Source organism: Papio anubis, chromosome 4, assembly GCF_008728515.1.
Source record: "Papio anubis isolate 15944 chromosome 4, Panubis1.0, whole genome shotgun sequence".
In the NCBI taxonomy this organism is placed as follows: domain Eukaryota; kingdom Metazoa; phylum Chordata; class Mammalia; order Primates; family Cercopithecidae; genus Papio; species Papio anubis.
In genome coordinates this window covers 18,458,327-18,481,421 of record NC_044979.1, presented here as the reverse complement: position 1 = coordinate 18,481,421, position 23,095 = coordinate 18,458,327, and the positions used below count along the sequence as shown (strand labels likewise).

Here is a 23,095-nt window from a genome sequence, read left to right as displayed (position 1 = left end):
CAGGGGATCCGGGTAGGGCTCCTACAGAGCCTGCTGCATATGTACAAGCCTAGTCTCGCAAACCTCTCATGCACACACCCTTAACTTTCACATTTATTGTAGAGATATGCTCATCTTCATACTCACCATCTTCTCTATTCTCTTAGCCCAGCATCCTCTCAGGGATAAACACTGAACAAGAATATACACAAAATGGTATAATAAATAGTTATAGGTAAATAGGTACAGGTTAAGTAAATAATACTTGGGTAATATTTAATACTTAATTACTGAACAAAGATCAAGAACAAAATTGTTCAACTTGATAAGGAAATCCACAATCGATCTGTATAGGAGGAAAAGAACCATCTTTAGATCTTAGGAATTCTCCGGAGGGAAAAATAATTATTTCTAGCAACTCACTATGTGACAGTTCTAAAGACATGAATAAAATCGGTGAATTCTTTTGTCCCACCGCTGAGGGTAGCCTCAGCTTTAGGCTGAACTAGGGTAGGCTCAGCTACCATGAATCCCTTAAGAGACTGGACCATTACGTAAAACACTGAGGCCAGGCACAGTGGCCCATGCCTGTAAACCTGGCCTTGGGAGGCCGAGGTGGGAGGGTCACCTGAGCCCAGGAGTTCAAGACCAGCCTGGGCAACATACTGAGACTCTGACTCTACAAAAATATTTAAAAATTAGCTGGGCTTGTTGGTGCACGCCTGTAGTCCCAGCCACTTGGGAGGCTGAAGTGTGAGGATTGCTTGAGCTTGGGAGGTCAAGGCTGCAGTGAGCTGTGATTATGCAACAACATTCCAGCCTGGTCAACAGAGTAAGACTCTAATTAATTAATCAACAAACAAAGAAATAAATAATTGAGACCGGGGGTGGTGGCTCACGCCTGTAATCCCAGCACTTTGGGAGGCCGAGGTGGGTGGATCACTTGAGGTCAGGAGTTCCAGACCAGCCTGGCCAATAGGACGAAACTCTGTCTCTACCAAAAATATATATATATAAAAAAAAAATTAGTCAGGTGTAGTGGTGCGCACCTGTAATCCCAGCTACTTGAGAGGCCAAGACAGGAGAACTCCTTGAACCAAGAAGGCAGATGTTGCAGTGAACCGAGGTCACACCACTGTACTCCAGCCTGGGCCACAGCGCAAGACACTGTCTCAAAAAATAATAATAGCAATTGAAATGTTGAAGCAGGTGGAAAAAGGGCAATAGTCTTTTCGGCAAAAGGGATTAAAATATCTTAGCTATCTTAAGAGACGTTCCCCAGAGAAAGAAGTACTTCAGGAACTATTTAAAAAGGAAGGAAGAAATTGTGGCAATGAGCAGGGAATTTTCAGAGACTTTTTCCTTAAGAGGACAAGTGTTCCACTAAAGTTCATTTAAGTATTGACTTACATGTTAAAAGCACCACTCCGGTTTCTGGAGGGCAGATGGAGGGGGACCAGTAGGAGGCTACTTCAATAAGCCCATCTTACAAAAGGATAGTGATGAAGGCAACCAGTAGTAGTGAGATTCTGAAAGTAAGCGAACAGGATTTGGCCAAAGAATTTAGTGCAGATTATGAGAGAAGAATCAAGGATGACTCCAAAGATTCTGCCCTGAACAACATGAAGGACTGCCGTTAAGTGAAATGAAGAGGACTACAGGAGCAGCAGTGATGATCAAGAAGGGAGGGAGTTGTGGGGTTTGATTCTGCATACACTCAAAGTTGGCCAACCTACTATTCATCCAAGTGGAGACCTGAAGTTGACAATTTATATTCAAGACTAGAGTTCAGGGGAGAGAGCTACGAAAGAAAACAGATGAGTGCTGGAAAAACTACTGAGTTACCGTGGGGTACCCAGCAGTAAAAGATCAGGGAGACGAGAAGGAATTGCACTAAGAACTGAGAAGGAGGGGTAGCAAAGCAGAAGGAAAATCAGCACAGGGCTTCCCCAGACGCCAAGTTAGGTGATGCTCACTGATAACTTTGAAAAGAACTGTTTCAATAGAGTGGTAACGATGAAAGCCTGATTGGATTGAGTAAAAGAGAAAATGGGACCACTCTCATTTCCTAGGAGAGGAAAAAAACCAAAAAACTGGAAACAGCAAGTAGGAACAACTTGATTAATTTTGCTATAAAGGTAGCAAAGAAACAGGGCTGCAGCTGAAAAGGGATGTCAAGAAAAGGGTTTTTGTTTTTGTTTTTTTAATAAAAGATACAGGCCAGGCTTGGTGACTCATGCCTGTAATCCTACACGTGGGGAGGCCAAGGTGGGCGTATCACTTGAGGTCGGGAGTTTAAGACTGGCCTGGCCAACATGATGAAACCCTGTCTCTACTAAAAATACAAAAAAAAATTAGCCAGGTGTGGTGGCAGGCACCTGTAATCCCAACTACTCCGGAGGTTGAGGCAGGAGAATCGCTTGAACCCGGGAGGCAGAGATTGCGGTGAGCCGAGTTCATGCCACTGCACTCCAGCCTGGGCAACAGAGCAAGACTCCATCTCGAAAACAAAATAAAACTTAAAAATTAAAATAAAGGATATATGCATACAATTAGCATGCTAACCAAAAAAATGATGAGGTAGGGATACAACTGTTGAAGCCAGGTCCTTGAATGGATGAGTAGATGGGATCTAATATACCTAAAGATAATTTCCAACTACACCAAAGACCACAATCTACACGACTTAGCAGTTGCCTTTTCTTCTTGAAATTGTTTCCAGGAATTTCCTAAATTTGAACACACGTTTCAACACTAAGGCAAACTTTGGCCCAAAGTGTAGCGTTATGCATATCTGGAGGAACAGACTTCAAGCAGGTTTGAGGCCTGCTAGGAAGATGAGATTCCTGAGAAGTTGATCATCAATTCACCCAATCTTGCTATTCATACTGAGGAACGTCCTGAGGCTGTGGGCAGTTTCTCACATCCCTGGAATAGGCAATGTCACCAGGAAAACAGGGAGGAATCAAGAGGACCTCAGGACCTGTGTAACCACAATAATGGCTGGACCTGATGGGATCCAGATGCAATCAGCACTATCACTGCCAACAGGGCAGCTTTATGGGAAATTGAAGGCCAGGGAAGTTTGTCCTGGCAGTGGGACAAATTCTGCTGAGCCTCCTGCTTTGTATAGCCATTCTCATTTGCTTATTTAAGTTCTTCAATCCTTGACTTCCATTAAAAAGAACCTGTACCCTTTCTCTGTGTCTACTAGCCTATCAATCATCATTACCCTTCTGACAATCTTACAGGCGCACATTTTAGATAATATTTTTTATTTCAATAAATATATATTTTCTTATACCTATTAAAATGTAGCGTGAGCATCACTAACACGATTTAGCAGATACCTCTGTTTAAGGCAAGTAAATTTTTAAAACGAAAATCCATTTAAAGCAGTTTTAAAGAAAATATTAAGTATCAAAAGTGTTACACTGATATGGTAGAAACTGTGATAGTGGCCAATGAAAGCCTGACACGTGATGGTGGCAAACGAAACTAAAAAATCATTGATGCAGTGGAGAGGAAGGAAAGGAAAGAGAAGAAAAGTGACTCATATCCTAACATTACTTGAAGTCCGAAGAAGCTTTCTTCTGTCTTCTCAGAAGGTCTGAGGTGGTGACTGAATCAGCAGCTGCCCTGGGGTGAGGGGTAGGGCTGCAAAACAAAACACACTGCAGACCCGCAAGAGATAAGCACAGGACAGACAGTCTCCAATTTACAATGGTTCGATTTAGGATTTTTCAACTTTATGATGGGCTTCTCAGGATGTAATACCATGGCAAATCAAGTAGCAGTTCCCCTGGGGCTGAGGTGGTAACACTCCTGAAGAGATGGGTGGCCCCAACAGGTGATCCTGAGCGAGAGCAGTGTGAGACTTTGGAGCTTTGGAGAATAATCAATTGCTTAAGGGATAAAGAATGAGAAAACTGAGAAATCAAGTTCAGATTGGGGTATGACCTCTCCTACTACAGGCTGGATGCCCACAAAGCCAAAGATAAGAAGAGAAAAATTAAGGGAGTAGAGTCCAGCGCTAACTACTTGGCATTTGGATGGTTGGAAAAGCAGGTATGAGGAAAAATGTCCCTGAACCAAACAGAAGGGACTGTGTTCACCCAGTCACCATGGGCTCTAAAGAAAACTTTGATCCTTTGATATAAAGAAAATAAGGACAGGCTAGCACAAAAAAGAAAGTGACTCAAAACACCAGGCACACAAAGTTAGCCTTTAAAAAAGTACCGAAATAGGAAGAATGTAAGAGAGGAATATGAATCAGACCTGTGACAAGTTAGATTACATAAAAAGACTAAAATTCCTATAATCTGCATATAGTTTACGCCCCATGATTCCTTCAAAAAGTAGTAAAGACTAACCACACGTCTACACTGTAGCGTATGTGACAGGTGAGGCACTCTAGCAGTTCACACAGAAGAGGAAAAACCCATGAACCCACAAACCCAGTCCTTGGAGGGGAAAGCTCCCATGTGGTCCCCACAGAAAGTTTCCAAAGCCATTGAGGGAAAGTGGCCAGAAAGCCCCTGTTTCAAGGATACCAGTGGTCCCACACCATCACTGACCAGGTCAGTTAAAATGCTATCAAAACTGTTTCACGTTCTGACCTTTTTTTTTTTTTTTTTTAAACTATTCTGTAGGGTTCCAGACAACGGAAATATCTCCAGGTCACATCCCCAGGACCATTTTATTTTCTTTTTTAGTTTCGTTTTTCTGTTTTTTTTGCAGGGGAGACGGAGTCTTGCTCTGTCACCCAGGCTGGAGTGCAGTGGCACGATCTTGGCTCACTGCAACCTCCGCCTCCTGGGTTCCAGCGATTCTCCTGCCTCAGCCTCCCGAGTAGCTGGTGCATGCCACCACACCCAGCTAACTTTTTGTATTTTTAGCAGAGATGGGGTTTCACCATGTTGGCCAGGATAGTCTCAATCTCCTGACCTCACGATCCACCCATCTCAACCTCCCAAAGTGCTAGGATTACAGGCGTGAGCCATTTAATATTTATTAATATTAAAGTATTCAAGGGATACTGTATTCATCAAAAGGTCCACACTGGACATTCCAGTTTCTTTGTGAAATACTGAATACTCACCTGACAACAGTTTTTGCACATTAAAAATACCAAATCATCTATAACGGTGTAAGATCCCCCAGCTTTCGCAACTTCATGATTTTACCGCACATGTCAAACTTAAAATTACTAACTGATAGGCTGGGCGCAGTGGCTCACGCCTGTAATCCCGGCACTTCGGGAGGCCGAGGTGGGTGGATTACTTGAGATTGGAAGTTTGTGACCAGTCTGACCAACATGGAGAAACCCCGTCTCTACTAAAAATACAAAATTAGCCGGGTGTGGTGGTGCGTGCCTGTAATCCCAGGTACTCAGGAGGCTGAGGCAGAACAATCGCTTGAACCCAGGAGGCGGAGGTTGTGGTGAGCCAAGATCATGCCATTGCACTCCTGCCTGGGCAAAAAGAGCGAAACTCCGTCTCAAAAAAAAAAAAAAAAAAGATTACTAACTGATAAACAGGAGTCCATATTAGATGTTTGAAATTCCTATGTTTTGTGCTCAAGTAAAAATGGCATTTCTAAATTATAAAGGAAGAGGATGTTAACAAAACATTCTGAGAGTGTTTTATCCCTCTTCCCCATAAAAAAATATAAATTGGACATAAGATCACTTTATTTTCTCTGACACTGATTTTTGTGTTAAGATGAATGCAACTTACAGCCCCAATAAATAAGAATCTTAAATTTGTATAATATATTTAAGCTCAAACTTCTATTTCATTATCAGTATTCTTTACACTTGTCTTTGACCAACAGAACATGAATTTTAAAATATGACTACAGATAAAAACAATTTCAAAATGGATAATGCTAGAAACTTACCATAAGGATACCCAAATGCTCACCAAGAATAAAGATAAGCATACACACAAAAATATATATCCTGCAGCATTGTTAAGTAGTAAGAACAAAAGAGAAACCAACTCAAGAATCCATCAAGAGAAGACCAGTTAAATTATGGTAAATCCACAGAATGGAATTCTATGCAGCCATTAAAAAGAATGAGATATATGTACAAGCTGATACGAGAAGCTCTCTGAGATATCCAGGATATTTTAATAAACAAAAAGTAAGATTTTTGCTTTCTTTTTTTTAAACCTTTCTATATTGCTTGAATTTCTTGCCAAGTCTTTTTTTTTTTTTTTTTTTTTTTTTTTGAGACAAAGTCTCACTCTGTCGCCCAGGCTGGAGTGCAGCGGCATGATCTCAGCTCACTGCAAGCTCCTCCTCCTGGCTTCACGCCATTCTCCTGCGTCAGCCTCTCAAGTACCTGGGACTACAGGCGCTCACCATCACGCCCGACTAATTTTTTGTATTTTTAGTAGAGACAGGGTCTCACTGTGTTAGCCAGGATGGTCTCAATCTCCCGACCTCATGATCCGCCTGCCTCAGCCTCCCAAAGTGCTGGGATTTCAGGTGTGAGCCACCACACCCGGCGCCAGGTCTTTTTTAAGAGACAGTCTTGCTCTATCACCCAGGCTGGAGTACAGTGGCAAGATCACACAATCTTAGCACACTGAAGCCTCAAATTCCTGCACTCAAGCCTCAGCTTCCCGGGTAGCTAGAACTACAGATACATGCCACCACACCCAGCTAATTTATTTTTTGTAGAGATGGGGGTCTTGCTATGTTTCCCAAGCTAGTCTCAAACTCCTGTCCTCAGGTGATCCTCCTGCCTCGGTCTCCCAAAGCACTGGGATTACAGGTGTGAGCAGCAGTGCCTGGCCCTCTTACCAGATAGTCTTTGTTTTGTTTTTTTAATGGCAGTTTGTATGGTCAAAGGAGACATGGATCTTTCTATATATTTGTATTTCAACTTCTCTATATTGCTCAATATTACACATTAAATTATATTGCTTTAAATAATAGTTCTCATCCTTTAACAATGAGGATGTTAATTAATCAATTAACTTAAAAAGTCAGTGATAATGGAAAAGAATCAAACATTTAATTTTGCCTCTCCTACACTGTACAACTAGATAACCAAAGACTAGATAAAAGAAAATTTTCTCTTTATAGAAGTACTACAGGTAACAAATGAAAAAGAAATTTTGTAATTATCAGTTATAAAATTTTATAATTATAATGATAAAGGTATCATTCTGCAACTGCTATGAATGGATACTGGCATTGATCAATGGCAGCCAATATAACAAAAAGAGAAACAACCAGACATTTTATGCCTTCTGCTTAGGTTCCTGATAGAAGTCTGCACCACTCTCCTATGAAATTTTTGGGGGTTTAAGGGGACCTGAATCCGATCAAGCTTCTCTAGAGTCAACTACCAATTTACAGGAAAGAGAGGAGCAAAAAGATTCTGCAGGGATGTAATCAGCAAAATCCAGAAAGTGGAAATTTTTAGGATAAACAACCACTTTGTGCAACAAAGAATTTGCAAGGGCGGGGAGAGGGTTAAAGACCTGAAAGAAAAACCTATAGATCAGGGTTTCTCAACAACAGCACTATAGAGATTCTAGACTAGATCATTCTTTCTGTGGGGCTAACCAGTGCAGAATGTTTAGTAGCATCCCTGTCCTCTACCTACTAGCTGCCAGTAGCAACTACTCTGCTACTTCCAAATCAAAAATGTCTCTAGACATTGACTAGTGTTCCCTGGGAGACAACATCTCATCTAGTTGAGAATCACTGCTATGTATTAAGAAACTTACAAGATAGAGCAACTAATCACATGTGTGAACCTTATTTAGATCTTGATTCAAACAAATAGTGAAAAAAGTTACGACATTTTTGAGACAACTAGAAATGGGGATAGTAGATATTGATGTTATTAAGAAATTGTCAACTATTTTTAATTGTAATAAAGGTATTATAGGTTTTTTAAATTGAGGCCTTATCTTTTAGATTTACATGCTGAAATACTCATAGATATAATGATATAGCATCAGGAATTTGCTTCAAAGTAGCTAGGTAACAGGGTAGTAATGAAACTTGCAAGTGAACTGACACTCACTGAAGCAGGCTTATGGAACCTGGAAGCACAGGATACTATTCGGTCTACTTCTACATATGTTTGGTATTTTCTTTTTAAGAAAAATTGAAAGTCGAGAAGACCATGGTGGCTGGCAACATTCGACTGAATGATAGATCAATCAGGTGACTGATTTCCACCAACAATGCCATGTATGCTTACTCATATACCCTCAGAAGTTCTCAAACTAATTGATTTTAAAAGGAAAATACTCACCATCTTTTTAAAAGACAAATTAAAATAAGTGAACCTCAGGATACTTTATATCCCTGGGGTTCACAAAACACAGGTTAGAAAATGCTGCTTTGGGGAAATTCCTGGATCATTAATGCTCTAGAGACTCCTATTATATATATTTACCTGTTCAGTGTTTGTTACTCTATGTCACTTATATTTGCTGATTTTCTTTTATTCTAAAAACTACCCCAGCCAGTGGTGTTTTTTAAAGTTTAAAAACAGAATAATATTTTAAAATATAGCTAAAAAGCATCCTTAAGATACAACTTAATTATCCAATAGTAAACCAAGTAGTTAGGGCTATTTTCCCACCAGGTTGTTCTTCATAGTTGCTAATGATAAGCTACACTTAAAAGTATGTTACAGTAGTCCCCTCCTTATCTGTGGTTTCACTTTCCAAGGTTTCAGGTACCATTGGTCAGCCAAGGTCCAAAAATATTAAATGAAATATTCCAGAAATAGACGATTCTTAGGTTTCAAACTGCCTGCCATCCTGAGCATCATGATGAAATCTTGCACCATCCCATCTAAGATGTGAATCATCCCTCTGCTTGTGTATCCAGACTGTTTTACTACCTGCCCACAAGTCTCTGAGTTATGAGATCAACTGTCGGGGTACCAATGCTTGTGTTCAGGTAACCGTTATTTTACTTAATAATGGCACCGAAGCGCAAGAGCAGTGAGGCTGGTGTGATGCTGGCAATGCAGATATGCCAAAGAGAAACCATAAAGTGCTTCCTTTAAGTGAAAAGTAAAAGTAAAAGTTCTTGATTTAAGGAAAGGGAAAAAAACAACAACAGCAACAAAAAAACAGTATGTTGAGTTCCTAAGATCTATGGTAAGAACGATTCTATCTATAAAATTGTGAAGAAGGCAAAAGAAATTCATGCTAGTTTTGCTGCTGCACCTTAAACTGCAAAAGTTACCACCACACTATATAAGTTTCATTACAGCACATTGTTGTAATGTTCTATTGTATTCAGTTATTGTTGTTAATTTCTTACCGTGTGCCTCATTAATAAGTTAAACTTTGTCATGGGTATGCATGTAAAGGCAAAAACATGGCATATTTAGAGTTCAGTACTATCCACAGTTTCAGGCAGCTATTGGGGGTCTTGGAACACATGTCTCCCTCAGATAAGGAGGGGACGCTACTGTATATGCATATTAATAGATCTAAGGAAGAAAACTATATGATTCTCTCCACAGATGCCAAAGGAGCCTTTGATAAAACTCAACATCCATTCATGATAAAACTACTTAAATAAAATTGAGGAATACTTTTTTCCCTTTTTTTTTTTGAGGCAGAGTCTCACTGTGTCACCCAGGCTGGAGTGCATTGGTGGGATCACGGCTCACTGCAGCCTCAACCTCCCAAGCTCAAGCAATCCTCCCGCCTCAGCCTTCCAAGTAGCTGGGACTACAGGCACACCCCACCATGCCCAGCTAATTTTTGTATTTTTTGTAGAGACAGCGGCTCATCATGTTGCCCAGGCTAGTCTCAAACTCCTGGACTCATGCCATCCACCCACCTTGGGCCTCCAAAAGTGCTGGGATTATAGGCATAAGCCACTGCACCTGGCGGAATACTGTCTTAATATGACAAATTAGTCCTAAAGCTAGTATCTTCCTTAATGAGGAAATATTAGAGGCATTTCTACTAAAATCAGGAATAAAGCAAGTATACCCACTATCTACCACTATTCAACACTATACTAGAGGTATAAGCCTGTGCAATTATATAAGTGAAATCAAATAGAGGCATAAGAGTGGGCAAAGAAGTACTGAAATTCTCTATTTGCATATTATATATCAGTTCCCTAAATGATAATACAACTCAAATAATTTTTTCAGCAAAGTAGTAGGATATAAAAGTAACATTTAAAAAAACAGTCTTCATATACACAAACAATAACCAATAGCAAATAAATGGTAAAGAAAATCTCATTTATAATACTAAGAAAGAAAATTACTTAGGGCCGGGCGCGGTGGCTCAAGCCTGTAATCCCAGCACTTTGGGAGGCCGAGACGGGCGGATCACGAGGTCAGGAGATCGAGACCATCCTGGCTAACATGGTGAAACCCTGTCTCTACTAAAAATTACAAAACAGTAGCCAGGCGAGGTGGCGGGTGCCTGTAGTCCCAGCTACTCGGGAGGCTGAGGCAGGAGAATGGCGTGAACCCAGGAGGCAGAGCTTGTAGTAAGCCGAGATCTGGCCACTGCACTCCAGCCTGGGTGACAGAGCAAGACTCCGTCTCAAAAAAAAAAAAAAGAAAAGAAAAGAAAATTACTTAGGAATAATCTTTAAAATGTGTAAAATCTGTACAAAGAAAAATTCAAAACACACCTGACACGAAAGTAGATATAAATAAAAGAGGTAATACTATTCTCAGAGAGAAGGACTCAATATTATAAACACATCAGCTCATAAGTTTAATGTAACCCTAATAAAAATCCCAACAATGCTTTTGAATGACATTAGGTTGACACTGAAGTTCATATAAAAAAATAAACCTGCAAGAATAACCAGAAAAACACTGAAAACAAATACAATAAACTACAAGGATGGGACAGGTCTTATCAGACTTACACCATACTATAAAAGCCTCTGTAATTAAAACACTGTGGTGCTGGCACATGAATGAGCAAATCAACCAGTGGAATAAAACAAAGTGCAGAAACAGACCTAAGTCTATATAGAATCTTTGACATAACGACTATTATATATACATATGTTTTGGCATCTTAAGTCACTGGGACAAATATGGACATTTCAATAAATAGTACTGGGACAACTGGACAATTTGTTTTTATTTAGAAAAAATTATATTTCTATTTCATATTATATACAAAAATAAAATCCAAATGGATTAGTGATCCATTTAGAAACTTAAAAAATAAAATCATACCAGTATTAGAAAAAAAACACAGGAAAAAATTATCTTTACCTTGAGGTGGAAAAAGGATTGCTAATTATGACTCGAAATCCAGAACCAATAAAAGACTAATAAATATGACTACATATTTCTTAAAAAAATTTTTGCATGGCAAAAAAATTACCATAAACAAAACCAAAAGACAACTGAAAGCTGGAAGAGAATATTTAGAACATTTGCCACGAATGGCTACTATTCCTAATATGTAAAGAGTGCTTAAATATTGAGGGACAAAGGACTAAAAGCTTGATAGAATCAGGAAAAAAAAAAAATGTAACCAGATGATTCTTGAAAGAATATGGTCCTAAAACTAAGAAAAAAAAATGTTCAAACTCATTTATAATTAGACAAATGCAGATTAAAACATGGATACCATTTTCCATTTACTGGACTGACAAAGACTAAAAACATGACAACACATCCTGATTACAAGGATCTAGAGAAAAAGGCACTCTCACACTGTTGGTGGGAATGCAAACTGGTCCAACCATTCTAGAGAGAAATCTAGCAATCCTAATAAAACAACATATACGTTTATCTTTTGACTAAGCAATCCTACTTTTAGCAATCTAACCTGAAGCTGTATCTCAACAATACGAGGCCGGGCGTGGTGGCTCATGCCTGTAATCCCAGCACTTTGGGAGGCCAAGGTGGGCAGATCACCTGAGGTCAGGAGTTCAAGACCAGCCTGGCCAACATGGTGAAACTCCGTTTCTACAGAAAAAAAATACAAAAATTAGCCGGGCACAGTGGCACATGCCTATAATCCCAGCTACTGAGGAGGCTGAGACAGAAGGATCACCTCACCTGAGCCTGGGAGGCTGAGGCTGCAGTGAGCCACGATCACACCACTGCACTCCAGCCTGGGCAACAGAGCAAGCCTCTATCTCAAAAAAAAAAAAAAAAAAAAAAAACCGGATGTAGGAGGCATCAAAATATAATACAAGTAGTAGTAGCAAATGAACCTGTCAGTAAATGCCATACATTAAAGTCCGGTGAAAAGAACTGACCTAAGTAACTTAGAAAAACAGTATTTTGACTAGATACTGTAAGGCCAAAGGCATAAAAGAAGTACTATATACACGAATACCTAATCTAGCTAGCAAATTTGTTTCTCACAAAAATATAGGTTAGCAAATTCTTAGAGTACTTTATAGGGCTGAACAAATATGTTGTAGATAATGACAGCTAAGTTTCTCACTGTTGCACAAAAAAGTTACAAGTAAGGAAAGGGGAAAGCTAAAATGACTCCTGTGGTGTTATATTAGATTCAAAGATATCATTATGAAACTTACAGTTCATAATATATACAGACAGAAACAAAGACCAATGTGTGTGCATGTGTGCAATTAGTGTATTTCCTAGCTCTGTCCTCTGAGAAGGCCTAGAAACAATGAGCTCACTAATGCCAGACCTTGGTTTCTAACACTATTCTCCAAAAAAAAGGAAATAGGGCTCACACATATAGACACAAAAATCATACAAGTTACCATTAATTCAACCTACAATGGGAAAAATAATCTTTTCATTAATGGAAAAAATAATCACTACAGTAATAAAATATAATTTTCAAAAAAGACCAGAAACTTGGTGGTAGTTAAGATTAGCACTGGCTGTTCAAAAGCTGCACAAATTATCTCAAAATTTAAATTGCTCAAATCAACCAACGCTCACTTTATAACCAAATTCTATACCTGTTCTATTCTTACTCATAAGCCTCCACTTCAAATCTTCAAATATAAAAGCATTCCTCCCCTTGGATGATCAGAAAACTAGATTTCATACCTAAAAATACAGAACAGGAGAGCATTCCAAGCAGAAATATACCCCAAACTAATGGGTTTTTGTTTTGTTTTGTTTTGTTTTGTTTTCTGAGATGAAGTCTCACTCTGTTGCCCAGTCTGGAGTGCAGTGACATGATCTCAGCTCACTGCAACCTCCGCCTCCCGGTTTCAAGCGACTCTCCTGCCTCAGCCTCCCGGGTAGCTGGGATTACAGGCGCACGCCACTACGCCCAGCTAATTTTTGAATTTTTAGTAGAGACAGGGTTTCACCATGTTGGTCAGGCTGGTCTCAAACTCCTACCTTGTGATCCACCCGCCTCAGCCTCCCAAAGTGCTGGGATTAGCGTGAGCCACTGCACCCAGCCTAACTAATGATTTTTAAAAAGTTTATGAGAGAACTATGTCCTGTGCCTCCAAGTAGCCTGAGATAAGCCTCCCATAATCACAACATTTTTGGTTCAAACAGCAAAACTGTGTATAAATTATAAAACTCTTATAAGTGAAACACACAAATACTCATTATTCTATAATAAACTATCACATCAAAACAATGAAATTGAGAAGTCAATAAATGAGCTTTTTGTTTTCTTATGGAAAGACACATGTTCACCTAATAAGCTTATGACACTAATCATGACGGGGAAATGTATATTAAACGAATTTGTAAAATATTTCCTATCCCTAACCAATTTTAAGAAGTCAAAATACACTCTAATAAAAAAAATCCATTTATAACAAGGATAAAAGCAGAGTTAAATTATAAAACTTTTCAAATAAATATTTTATAAATACTGTGTCCCCAAGGCAGTTATAATAATATTTTACATATTTACATTAAAGAAAATAATTTTGACTTAAAAAAAGGAAGATGTTTACAGGCATCTCTCTTCAGAACCCTGTCACAACTGTCCCACCTATGCACCCCTGAGATAGAGACAGACAAGTCACATCTAATTCTCCTCCTGAAGCTGGCTGCAGCCAAGGAGGAAGAGGAGACTCAGTACCACCTACCCGCTTGACAGCATGAGGTCTGGAGTCAGCATGCCTGAGCTCAGATGCTAGCTCTCTCACCTTCCAGCTTTTCCATCCTGGGAAAGTTACTGAACTCCCTAAAACTCTCAGATTCCTCATCTGTAAAATGGGGATGATAATAATAGCACTTACTCAACAAGGTGACTGTGAGATTTCAATGAGTTAACCAAACATCTAATTAATTAGAACAGTGCCAAGCACTTTGTAAAACATTCGACAAGTGAGATTCGATATTTATCTCTCTTTGCCTTCGAGAATGTAAGTCACAAGAGAGCAAGGACTTTGTTTTGCTCATTGCTATATTTCTAGCACAAATATACTATATTCCTAGCACCTGGTACACTACAAACTCTTGGCCAAGTCAACATCATACCCAATGACTAAACACAAGAGGCAATCTCATTCAAGACACAAACAAGAAACAAATCTTAAAATACTGTGTCAGTTAACAAATTGGCAAATTTTTAGGGTGCATGGCACATCTGTAATCCCAGCTACCTGAGAGGCTGAGGCAGGAGGATTGCTTGAACTCAGGAGTTCAAGACCAGCCTGGGTTGGCAACATACTGAGACTCCCATCCCGCAACAACAACAAAAGACTTCAGTGCACAAGCAGTTCAACAAAATCTTTACATCTGTACACATTCATACAACCGCCACCCAAGAGCAAGATAAAGAATATGGCGGGGCGCGGTGGCTCACACCTGTAATCCCAGCACTTTGGGAGGCCGAGGTGGATGGATCACGAGGTCAGGAGATGGAGACCATTCTGGCTAACATGGTAAAACCCTATCTCTACTAAAAATACAAAAAAAAAATTAGCCGGGCGTGGTGGCAAGCGCCTGTAATCCCAGCTACTTGGGAGGCTGAGGCAGGAGAATCATTTGAACCCGGAGGTGGAGGTTGCAGTAAGCCGAGATTGCGCCACTGCACTCTAGCCTGGAAACAGGGCAAGATTCGGTCTTCTAAAAAAAAAAAAAAAAGTATATATATATATGTGTGTGTGTGTATATATTTGTGTGTGTGTGTGTGTGTGTATATATATATATATATGTCCTGCACCTCAGAAACTCCCTCTCAGTCAATACCCACCCAAAAAGGTAAACCCTATTCTGACTCCTAGTCCCAATTATGCCTGTACTTGAACTTCACATAAACAGAGCCAAACAGTATGCTCTTTTGTACTGGGCTTCTGTGTTCAACTTTATTATGTGTGAGATCCATTCATGTTGTGTGCATCCATAGTGCATTCTTTTTAATAGCTTGGTATTCCATTTTATGACTATACTATAATGTATCCAATCTACTGCTGATGACATTTAGGTTGTTACAGTCTGGAGACAATATGAAAAATGCTGCCATGAACAGGCTTGGGGTACGTCTTTTGGTGGTAATACTGACTCATCTACAGTTTAACAGTTTTTGCTTGTTTTGGTAAGGGCTGGTTAATAATACCTTAGATTGGGAGGACGCAGGGAACTAGAAAGTGGGCACTGCAGGTGAGAGTATAAATCAGCATAACCTTTCTGGAGGACAGTTTGGCAACAGGCACAAGAAGCCTATAAGCATCTATACCCTTTGACCAATATTACTAATTCAAGGAAATTTCTTATTTAGAAATTGTACATGGCAGGTCTTCTTCTGTTTTATATGTATTAACTTGTTTTATTTATTCTAAGGAAATAATTAAATGACCACAATAATTTGTTTAGGATGTCAATCTTATCATCATTAGTAAACACAAGAAAAAGTAGTAAACAAAGTAAATAACGGGAATTATTTTCAAATATATTGTACTTCTGTGAAATCAAACACAATGTAGCCACTAAAAAAGTTTTCAAAGAACATTAAAGATACAGGAAAAAGTATACTTTAACGAAAAAAGGTAACATGGAATGCACAGAAATAATTCAAATTTCATTTTTTAAAAAGAATATACATATACACATACCACGTTATTAATAAAATAGTGGTAATCACTGGAAGACATGCGTACTTTCGTATTCTTTATAGTTTTCTGTACTTTCCAATTTTTCTATAATATATTGCTTTTATCAACTCAAAAAATGTGATTAAAGACTAATAAACAACGCTGTTTACATTCTAACAGGAAGAAAACAGAAACTCTAATACAATTCAATTAGGGCAGTGAGACAGTTTTGCATATGACGATATAAAAGTATTACAGAAAGACATCCAGCCTGGAGATAAGGGAGCGGGGCCTTATCAGGAAAGATGTTCCCTGTGGTACTTCCACCAAGAACTCAGGGAGAAAGAACTGTATCTCTAGGTTACACAGAACATTCCCAGCTAAATCCTGTTAATTCCTCAACTCACTGCACCTAGAGTTCAATTACACATTGTACCCTGCCTGGCAAGTGTTCTTTTCTCACTTGCAAAAAGGCTTAGGCAGATGGACAGATGGGAATTGGTATGCAGCTAAAGTTTGACAGCATCAGACCTGGAAGATGCTGGTTCCATCCACCCTGCAGCCTGACAGAATAGCATCAAGGACAGGCCTTCCTTCCCTGTCACAAGAAATTAGGGCAACAACTTTTCAGATTTCCTTATGTCAGAAATGCCAGGCAGAGTAAACTAAAATTTATATATATCAAAATTCACTGATTCCTCAAGTTTAAAAAGTCCTTCTACTTGAAGAAATAAAGTTAACAAGAAATTACCCAGGCAATGGCAATTCTCTGTATCCAACCTCCCACTCTTCCTTGCTCCTCTACAGATGGACCACCTCTGGTTCAATGAAATCTAAGCATGGTAAAGATACATCTTAGTCCTTTAGGGGTCAATTCTCACAGAAGCAAATGATATTTGTTTAATAATTAATATAAAGGAACATTTTGCTGTGTTCCAAAAAATAATCACTCATTTCATGGTACAGTAAACATCAGAGTAAATACCACGGGAAAAACATTCAGAGTCCAAATTACCAATACTTAAGAATTAAACTTAGTAGGCCTGGCATGGTGGCTCACACCTGATATCCCAGCACTTTGGGAGGCCGAGGGGGGCGGATCACCTGAGGTCAAGAGTTCAAAACCAGCCTGGCCAACATGGTGAAATCCTGTCCCTACTAAAAATACAAAAATTAGCCAGGCGTGGTGGCAGGCACCTGTAATCACAGCTACTCGGGAGGCTGAGGCAGAAGAAACACTTGAACCCGGGAGATGGAGTTTGCAGTGAGCAGAGACTGCACCACTGCACTACAGCCTGGGCAACAGAGCAATGCTCCGTCTCAAAAAAAAAAAAAAAGAATTAAACTTATTAAAAAGATACTACTTTTGTAGGGTAGGACAATATAGCTAAATTTTCTAACTTTTGACATCTGAACCACATAAAAGTTTCAAGGACTGATGGTCAAAAAGACCCTGGGCTCAAAAAAACCTATTTTAGACTCACTTCCACAGATATGAAGTTACACGAATTTATGTGTCAAAGCAGAGAGGGCATATTTGTTTTGGCCTTGCCCTCCCTTCTTCCGGTAAGCCCTCTGTATTTCCTCTTTAATTTCCCTATTTACAAGTGTATACTTAAATGTATTACAAAATTCTCCATCAAATACCTGGGACTTTTCATGGTTATAGTGTCAAGTGACCTAAATTAAGATAAATACAATTCTAGTCTAAAATTCGGTAGCCTATCAAATCTGCATTGCATAATGAGACAAATTTCTTTTTTTTTTTCTTTTGAGACGGAGTCTCACTCTGTCGCCAGGCTGGAGTGCAGTGGTGCAGTCTCTGCTCACTGCAACCGCCGACTCCCGGGTTCAAGAGATTCTCCTGCCTCAGCCTCCCAAGTAACTGGGATTACAGGCACGCACCACCACGCCCAGCTAATTTTTGTATTTTTAGTAGAGACGGGTTTCACCATGTTGGCCACAGGTTTCACCATGTTGGCCAGGATGGTCTCGATCTCCTGACCTCGTGATCCACCCGCCTCGGCCTCCCAAAGTGCTGCGATTACAGGCGTGAGCCACCGCGCCTGGTGAGACAAAATTTTTATGCAGTTTAAACCGCTCAAATTTCAAAAAATAGTTCTTTGAAAAAACATAAGCATTTACATAATCACCAGGGATTCTGATTTTGTTCTACATAGAACTTAAATGTTCGGATAATCTTTATTCTAGTTGCGTAAAATATGTTATGGAAACAGGATGTGGAAATAGAATTGGATATACAAGACTGCTAAAGATTATACAAAACGAGGACGCTGCCTTTCTTTTAAAGTGATAATTTGTTGTGTCTTGTTTTCTGTTGTGAGAATCGGCTAGCCTGAAAACTGATTAAAGAAAACTGTACTTGAAAATTAAGTAAAACTTAGCTACACCTAGCACTAAACACTGCAAAGAACATTGTGATTTACATGGTTTTCTCTTCCTGGACCAGTAGAGGGAGACTAAGACATCTGGCCTGGTCGTGTAGTGTTTCTATAAAATTGGGGAGGGGGAAGCGGAGGCTGTATTTAAATGTCCTGCTGTCAATCAAAAGACACTTCCTACAATCACAGTCACCATATCTGCTATTACTCGTGAGCGTGCTCTCGCCAAGAGACAACACCAAACGCGGCCCGGGAAACCGGCTTCAACTAAAGGTGACCGCAGGCTTTGCCACAACACCCAAATAAGGACTTTCGGAGCCCAACCCCAACTAGTTTCTTTGTTTAAATGCCTGTGAATCCCTCCCACGCCGGAGTCAAGAGGCTGTGGCGCCGCCCTTTATTAGCCTCACACTTTGATTACAAAACACACGAGTCGGCGGCCTGGCTGCGGAGGCGGCCCGAGCTCTCAAACGTCAAACCCGGAGCGCGGCGGCGGCGGCGGCTGAATCAGAGGGCAGCGTCCGCCGCTGTCGCTGCCGCCGCCAGCCGGCCCGGCAGCGTCCGCCCGGCCGACTCAAGTTCGCCGGCACCGGCGCCCAGGGCACAGCCGCAGGCGGTCCCGGTGTCGCCGGCTTCGAGCGACAACTGCACTCTTTGTAAAGTTTAAGCCGCGGCGCGAGGGCGACGCAGGGGGTCCGGAGAAGCGTTCCCTTCGGGCCCCCGCCGCCCACTCCATCTGCCCCAGTCCCGGCGACCCAGGTGTGTGCGGGGGCCCAGGGCCACGACCCGGGTCAACCTGCCGCCCGCCGGGGGCCCGGCCCCAACTTCCCCGGTACCTTTCAAGTCCCCGAGAGCGAGTACCTCATCTGTTGCTCTGTTTACTCCGCGGAGCCCCGCCGAGCTGGCTGGCGCGGTCGCCTCTCGGGCCCGCCGCTGCCCCCGTCCCACCGGCCCAGGAAGTTTGATAAAGACGGGAAAGGGGGCGCGACAGGGACCGGCGGCGCGGAGGAGACGCGGGGCCGGGGCGAGCCCATCGCCGCCCGGAAGGAAGGCAGGCGCGTCGGCCAGCCGGGCAGAGCGGCGGGCGGCCGGGCGACCCGGGCCGGAGCCCTGGCGCGGTGGGCGGGCGGCGGCGGCCCGGGCTGGCGAGGGGCTGCGGGCCCGGCCGGCGCTCCGCCCGACGCCCCCGCCGCGCCCGCCCGGCCGCGTCCCCTCGCCCCAGGCTCCCCCTGCCAACTTCTCCGCCGGCCCTCTTTGTTCGTGTTTGTTGTGGCGACTCTTCTTCGCCCGGGTCAAGGAGCTCCACTGGCTCCCCTCTGAGCCTGCCCGGCGAGTCATTCCCGCGCGCCCCTGCTGGCTCCGGCCGGGGCTAGGCGCTGGGACCCCTGAAAGCTGGGCGCGGCGCGGCGGCCCGGCCCGAGGGAGTAGCGGGCGGCTGACGGCGACGGCGGTTGGTCGGTGGCCGGCGGTGGCGGCTGCGGGGCTGGAGGGGGTTTATTTACCTGCCGTGGAACCAGTCCTTGCAGATATCGCACTCGATCATGAAGCGGTTCACGTCGTACGGCTGCCGGCACACAGTACACGGGCGGGGGCGGCGGAGGCGCCGAGGCCCGGCCCAGAGCCGCCACCGACACGGCTGCCGCGGCGGCTCCAGCTGCTGCTCCCGCGGCCACCGCCGCCGCCGCTCCGGCCATCTTTAAAAAACACACACGCTCGCTCGCTGCTCCGCTCGCCGACTGGAAGGAGCGCAGCCGCCATTGCCGCCGCTCTCTGCAGCAGCCGCGGCGGCGGCGGCGGCGGCGGCGGGCGGCGGCGGCGGCGCTCTTTAGCAAGGCATAGCGCGAGTCGCGGCTGGCGGAGGGGAGGGGCGCGCGACGCGCGAGGCCCAGGCCCGGCTGCTTCCGGCGCTTCGAGGCACAGGTCTCGCGCATCGCGCACCATGCCGGCGCGTGCCCCCGCTCCTCTCCGCGACGGCCGGGCGGAGGGAGCCGTTGAAGGGCACGCAGGCGGCTGCGGAGGCGGAGGGAGCCGAGGCCCCGTGAGGACACGCGCGGTGGTGGCGGTGGCGGCGGGCGCGCGGCCGCAGCCGGAGGAGGACGGCGGGAGCGTGCGAGGAGCCGGCTCGGTTATTTCGGAGCGAGAGCAGAGGCCGGGGGAAGTTCCTGCGGAGTGCACAAGGGCAGACGAGGCGCCGCGTCCCGAAGAGGGGAAGCGAGCAAGTTTCCTCCTGCCCGGGTCGCCTCGCGACGCTGGGAGAATCGCTCAGCCCTCCGCAGCCGCCCAGCGAGAACCGGAGCTGCGGCCCGGCACCGGCGTGGGTCCCGCCGAGCTGACACGCCGAGCCGGTTGTGCGTTTCCGAGGGGAGGAACGTGCCGTGGAATCCACTCAAACTTTGGAAAACGTCCCACTCGGATTCCCACCGAGCAGCAAGGAGACCAGAGCGTTGATGGAGCCACTGTTAGTTGCGGGAGGGCTGTCCCCAAGAGGAATTCATCACTGTCGTCCGTTGGGAGGGACCAACCTTGAAATGGGGTTGGTGGAGAGAGGGATGGAGAAGAACCGGCGTGCTTATAAATAACAAGACTTAGCTATGAACCCTTCCGATTCCCAAGTGGGGAAGAGAGGGGTAAAATTCTAAGCGACTTCTCGCTCGGAAGAGGGATACCACAAAAAGCGGAGCGCAGGGTACTTCGCACATAATGGGCCATCAGTAATTTTTGAATGGATGAAATTGAGAGCCAAATGTAAGGTGATAAACTGAAGAATAAAAACAGCTGACAAATACTGAATAGAAAAGATTGCGTTGGAATCACAGCTATGTGGATTAGAAGTGATGTTAAGGATTAATGAATTGAGTATTTGCAGCTGAATTTCTGCTGGCATTTCTGTCAGTGGGGAAAGCTCTCACAGCTCCCTAGGTAATTTTTGTTAGGGGAGGAAGAAGTGTTGTTCTGTCACCCACCCCCAGGCAAAGAGTCGCTGATCTAATTCTCCTTTTCTTTTTTGTTTTTCTTTTTATTTCTTTCTTTTCTTTTCTTTTCTTTTTTTTTTTTTTTTTTTTTTTTTTTTTTTTGAGACAGAGTTTTGCTCTTGTTGCCCAGGCTGGAGTGCAGTGCCGCGATCTCGGCTCACTGCAACTTCCACCTCCCGGGTTCAAGGGATCCTCCTGCCTCAGCGTCCCAAGTAGCTGGGATTACAGGCACGCGCCACCGCGCCAAGGTCATTTTTGTATTTTTAATAGAGACGGGGTTTCACCATGTTGGCCAGGCTGTTCTTGAACTCCTGACCTCAAGTGATCTGCCCGCCTCGGCCTCCCAAAGTGTTGGGACTACAGGCGTGAGCCACCGCGTCCTGCCTAATCTCCTTTTTATAGCTGAGGAAAGCTAGTAACTTGCCTGAAGTCTCATATATTAGAGCTGTAACCGAAGTTTTTAAGTTTCTCAGTTCTGCAACCATTCGTTTTTCTATCACATCACTGTTTGGCACATACATAGCAGGAAAAGGAAAGGCTGGAAATCATAGTTGACCACACACTGAGTAAGCTTGAAACATATTTCTACTGGAGAAAAAAAAAAGTTACTGTAATGTTGGCATAGGCATCACATATTGCTGGAGTGGAAAGACCCATGCACTCAGGTCCTGCTTTCTAGAAGCTCTGTGACCTCGGGCCAGTCACTTCATTTCTCCTGAACTAGATCCCTGATGATCTGTTGAAATAAAAATTATGGATAGTAATGCCTTAATTACCTCACAGAGGTTTTATAAAGAGCAAAAAGACGATGCGTTTTTAAATGTACTTTGTAGAAGGTGTGTGTTGTTGAGACAATACAGCAGTGAAGAGAAGGCAGGCAAAGCTATCTTATTGGAGTCTGGCTAAAGAGCACCAAAGCAGCCTGGTGTGGGATGTCCTCTGGGGGCCACCTGGCCTTGCTATGTTAACATGGAGGGACTAGGCAGGGGCGTGAAGAAGGCAGCCAAGCAGAGGAGGAGGCAGCAGCAACAATGAGAGATTTGGATCTGTGTCCCTACCCAAATCTCATGTTGAATTGTAATCCCCAATGTTGGATGGAGGTGGGGACTGGTGGGAGGTGACTGGATCATGGGGGTGGATTTCTCATGAAATGTTTAATACCATCCACTTGGTATTGTCCCTCTGGTAATGAGTGACTTCTCAAGAAATCTGGTCATTGAAAAATATGTGGTACCTCCTCCCTCTCTTGCTCCTGCCCCGGCCATGTGATGCAGTTTGTCTTCAGCCATGATTATAAGTTTCCTGAGGCCTCCCCAGAAGCCAAGCAGATGCCAGCATCATGCTTCCTGTACAGCCTGCCCTCCACGAGCCAATTAAGCTCATTTCCTTTACAAATTACACAGTCTCATATTTCTTTTTCTGTCTTTTTTTTTGAGACAGAGTCTGGCTCTGTCGCTCAGGCTGGAGTGCAGTGGTGCGATCTCAGCTCACTGCAACCTCTACCTCCCAGGTTCAAGCAATTCTTGTGCCTCAGCCTCCTGAGTAGCTAGGATTACAGGCACCTACCACCATGCCCGTCTAATTTTTGTAATTGTGGTACAGAGGGGTTTCACCATGTTGCTCAGGCTGGTCTTGAACTCCTGACCTCAGGTGATCCTGCCTCAGCCTCCCAAAGTGCTGGGATTACAGTCGTGTGCCACCGCACTCGGCCTCAGATATTTCTTTTTTTCTTTTTTTTTTTTTTTTTTTTTTTTT

The 23,095-nt window shown here is 43.2% G+C and overlaps 1 protein-coding gene across 1 annotated transcript in view; it reads right to left on the bottom strand.

Moving 5' to 3' along the window:
• Window positions 1-20,118, bottom strand: part of KDM7A (lysine demethylase 7A) — a 90,890-nt gene extending 70,772 nt beyond the window's left edge. The window contains 2 exon segments of the mRNA XM_003896677.4: window positions 19,871-19,942; window positions 19,944-20,118. Coding sequence (XP_003896726.2) covers window positions 19,871-19,942; window positions 19,944-20,062 — 191 coding nt within the window. The 5' untranslated portion in view covers window positions 20,063-20,118.
• Window positions 20,119-23,095: the final 2,977 nt, after the last annotated feature.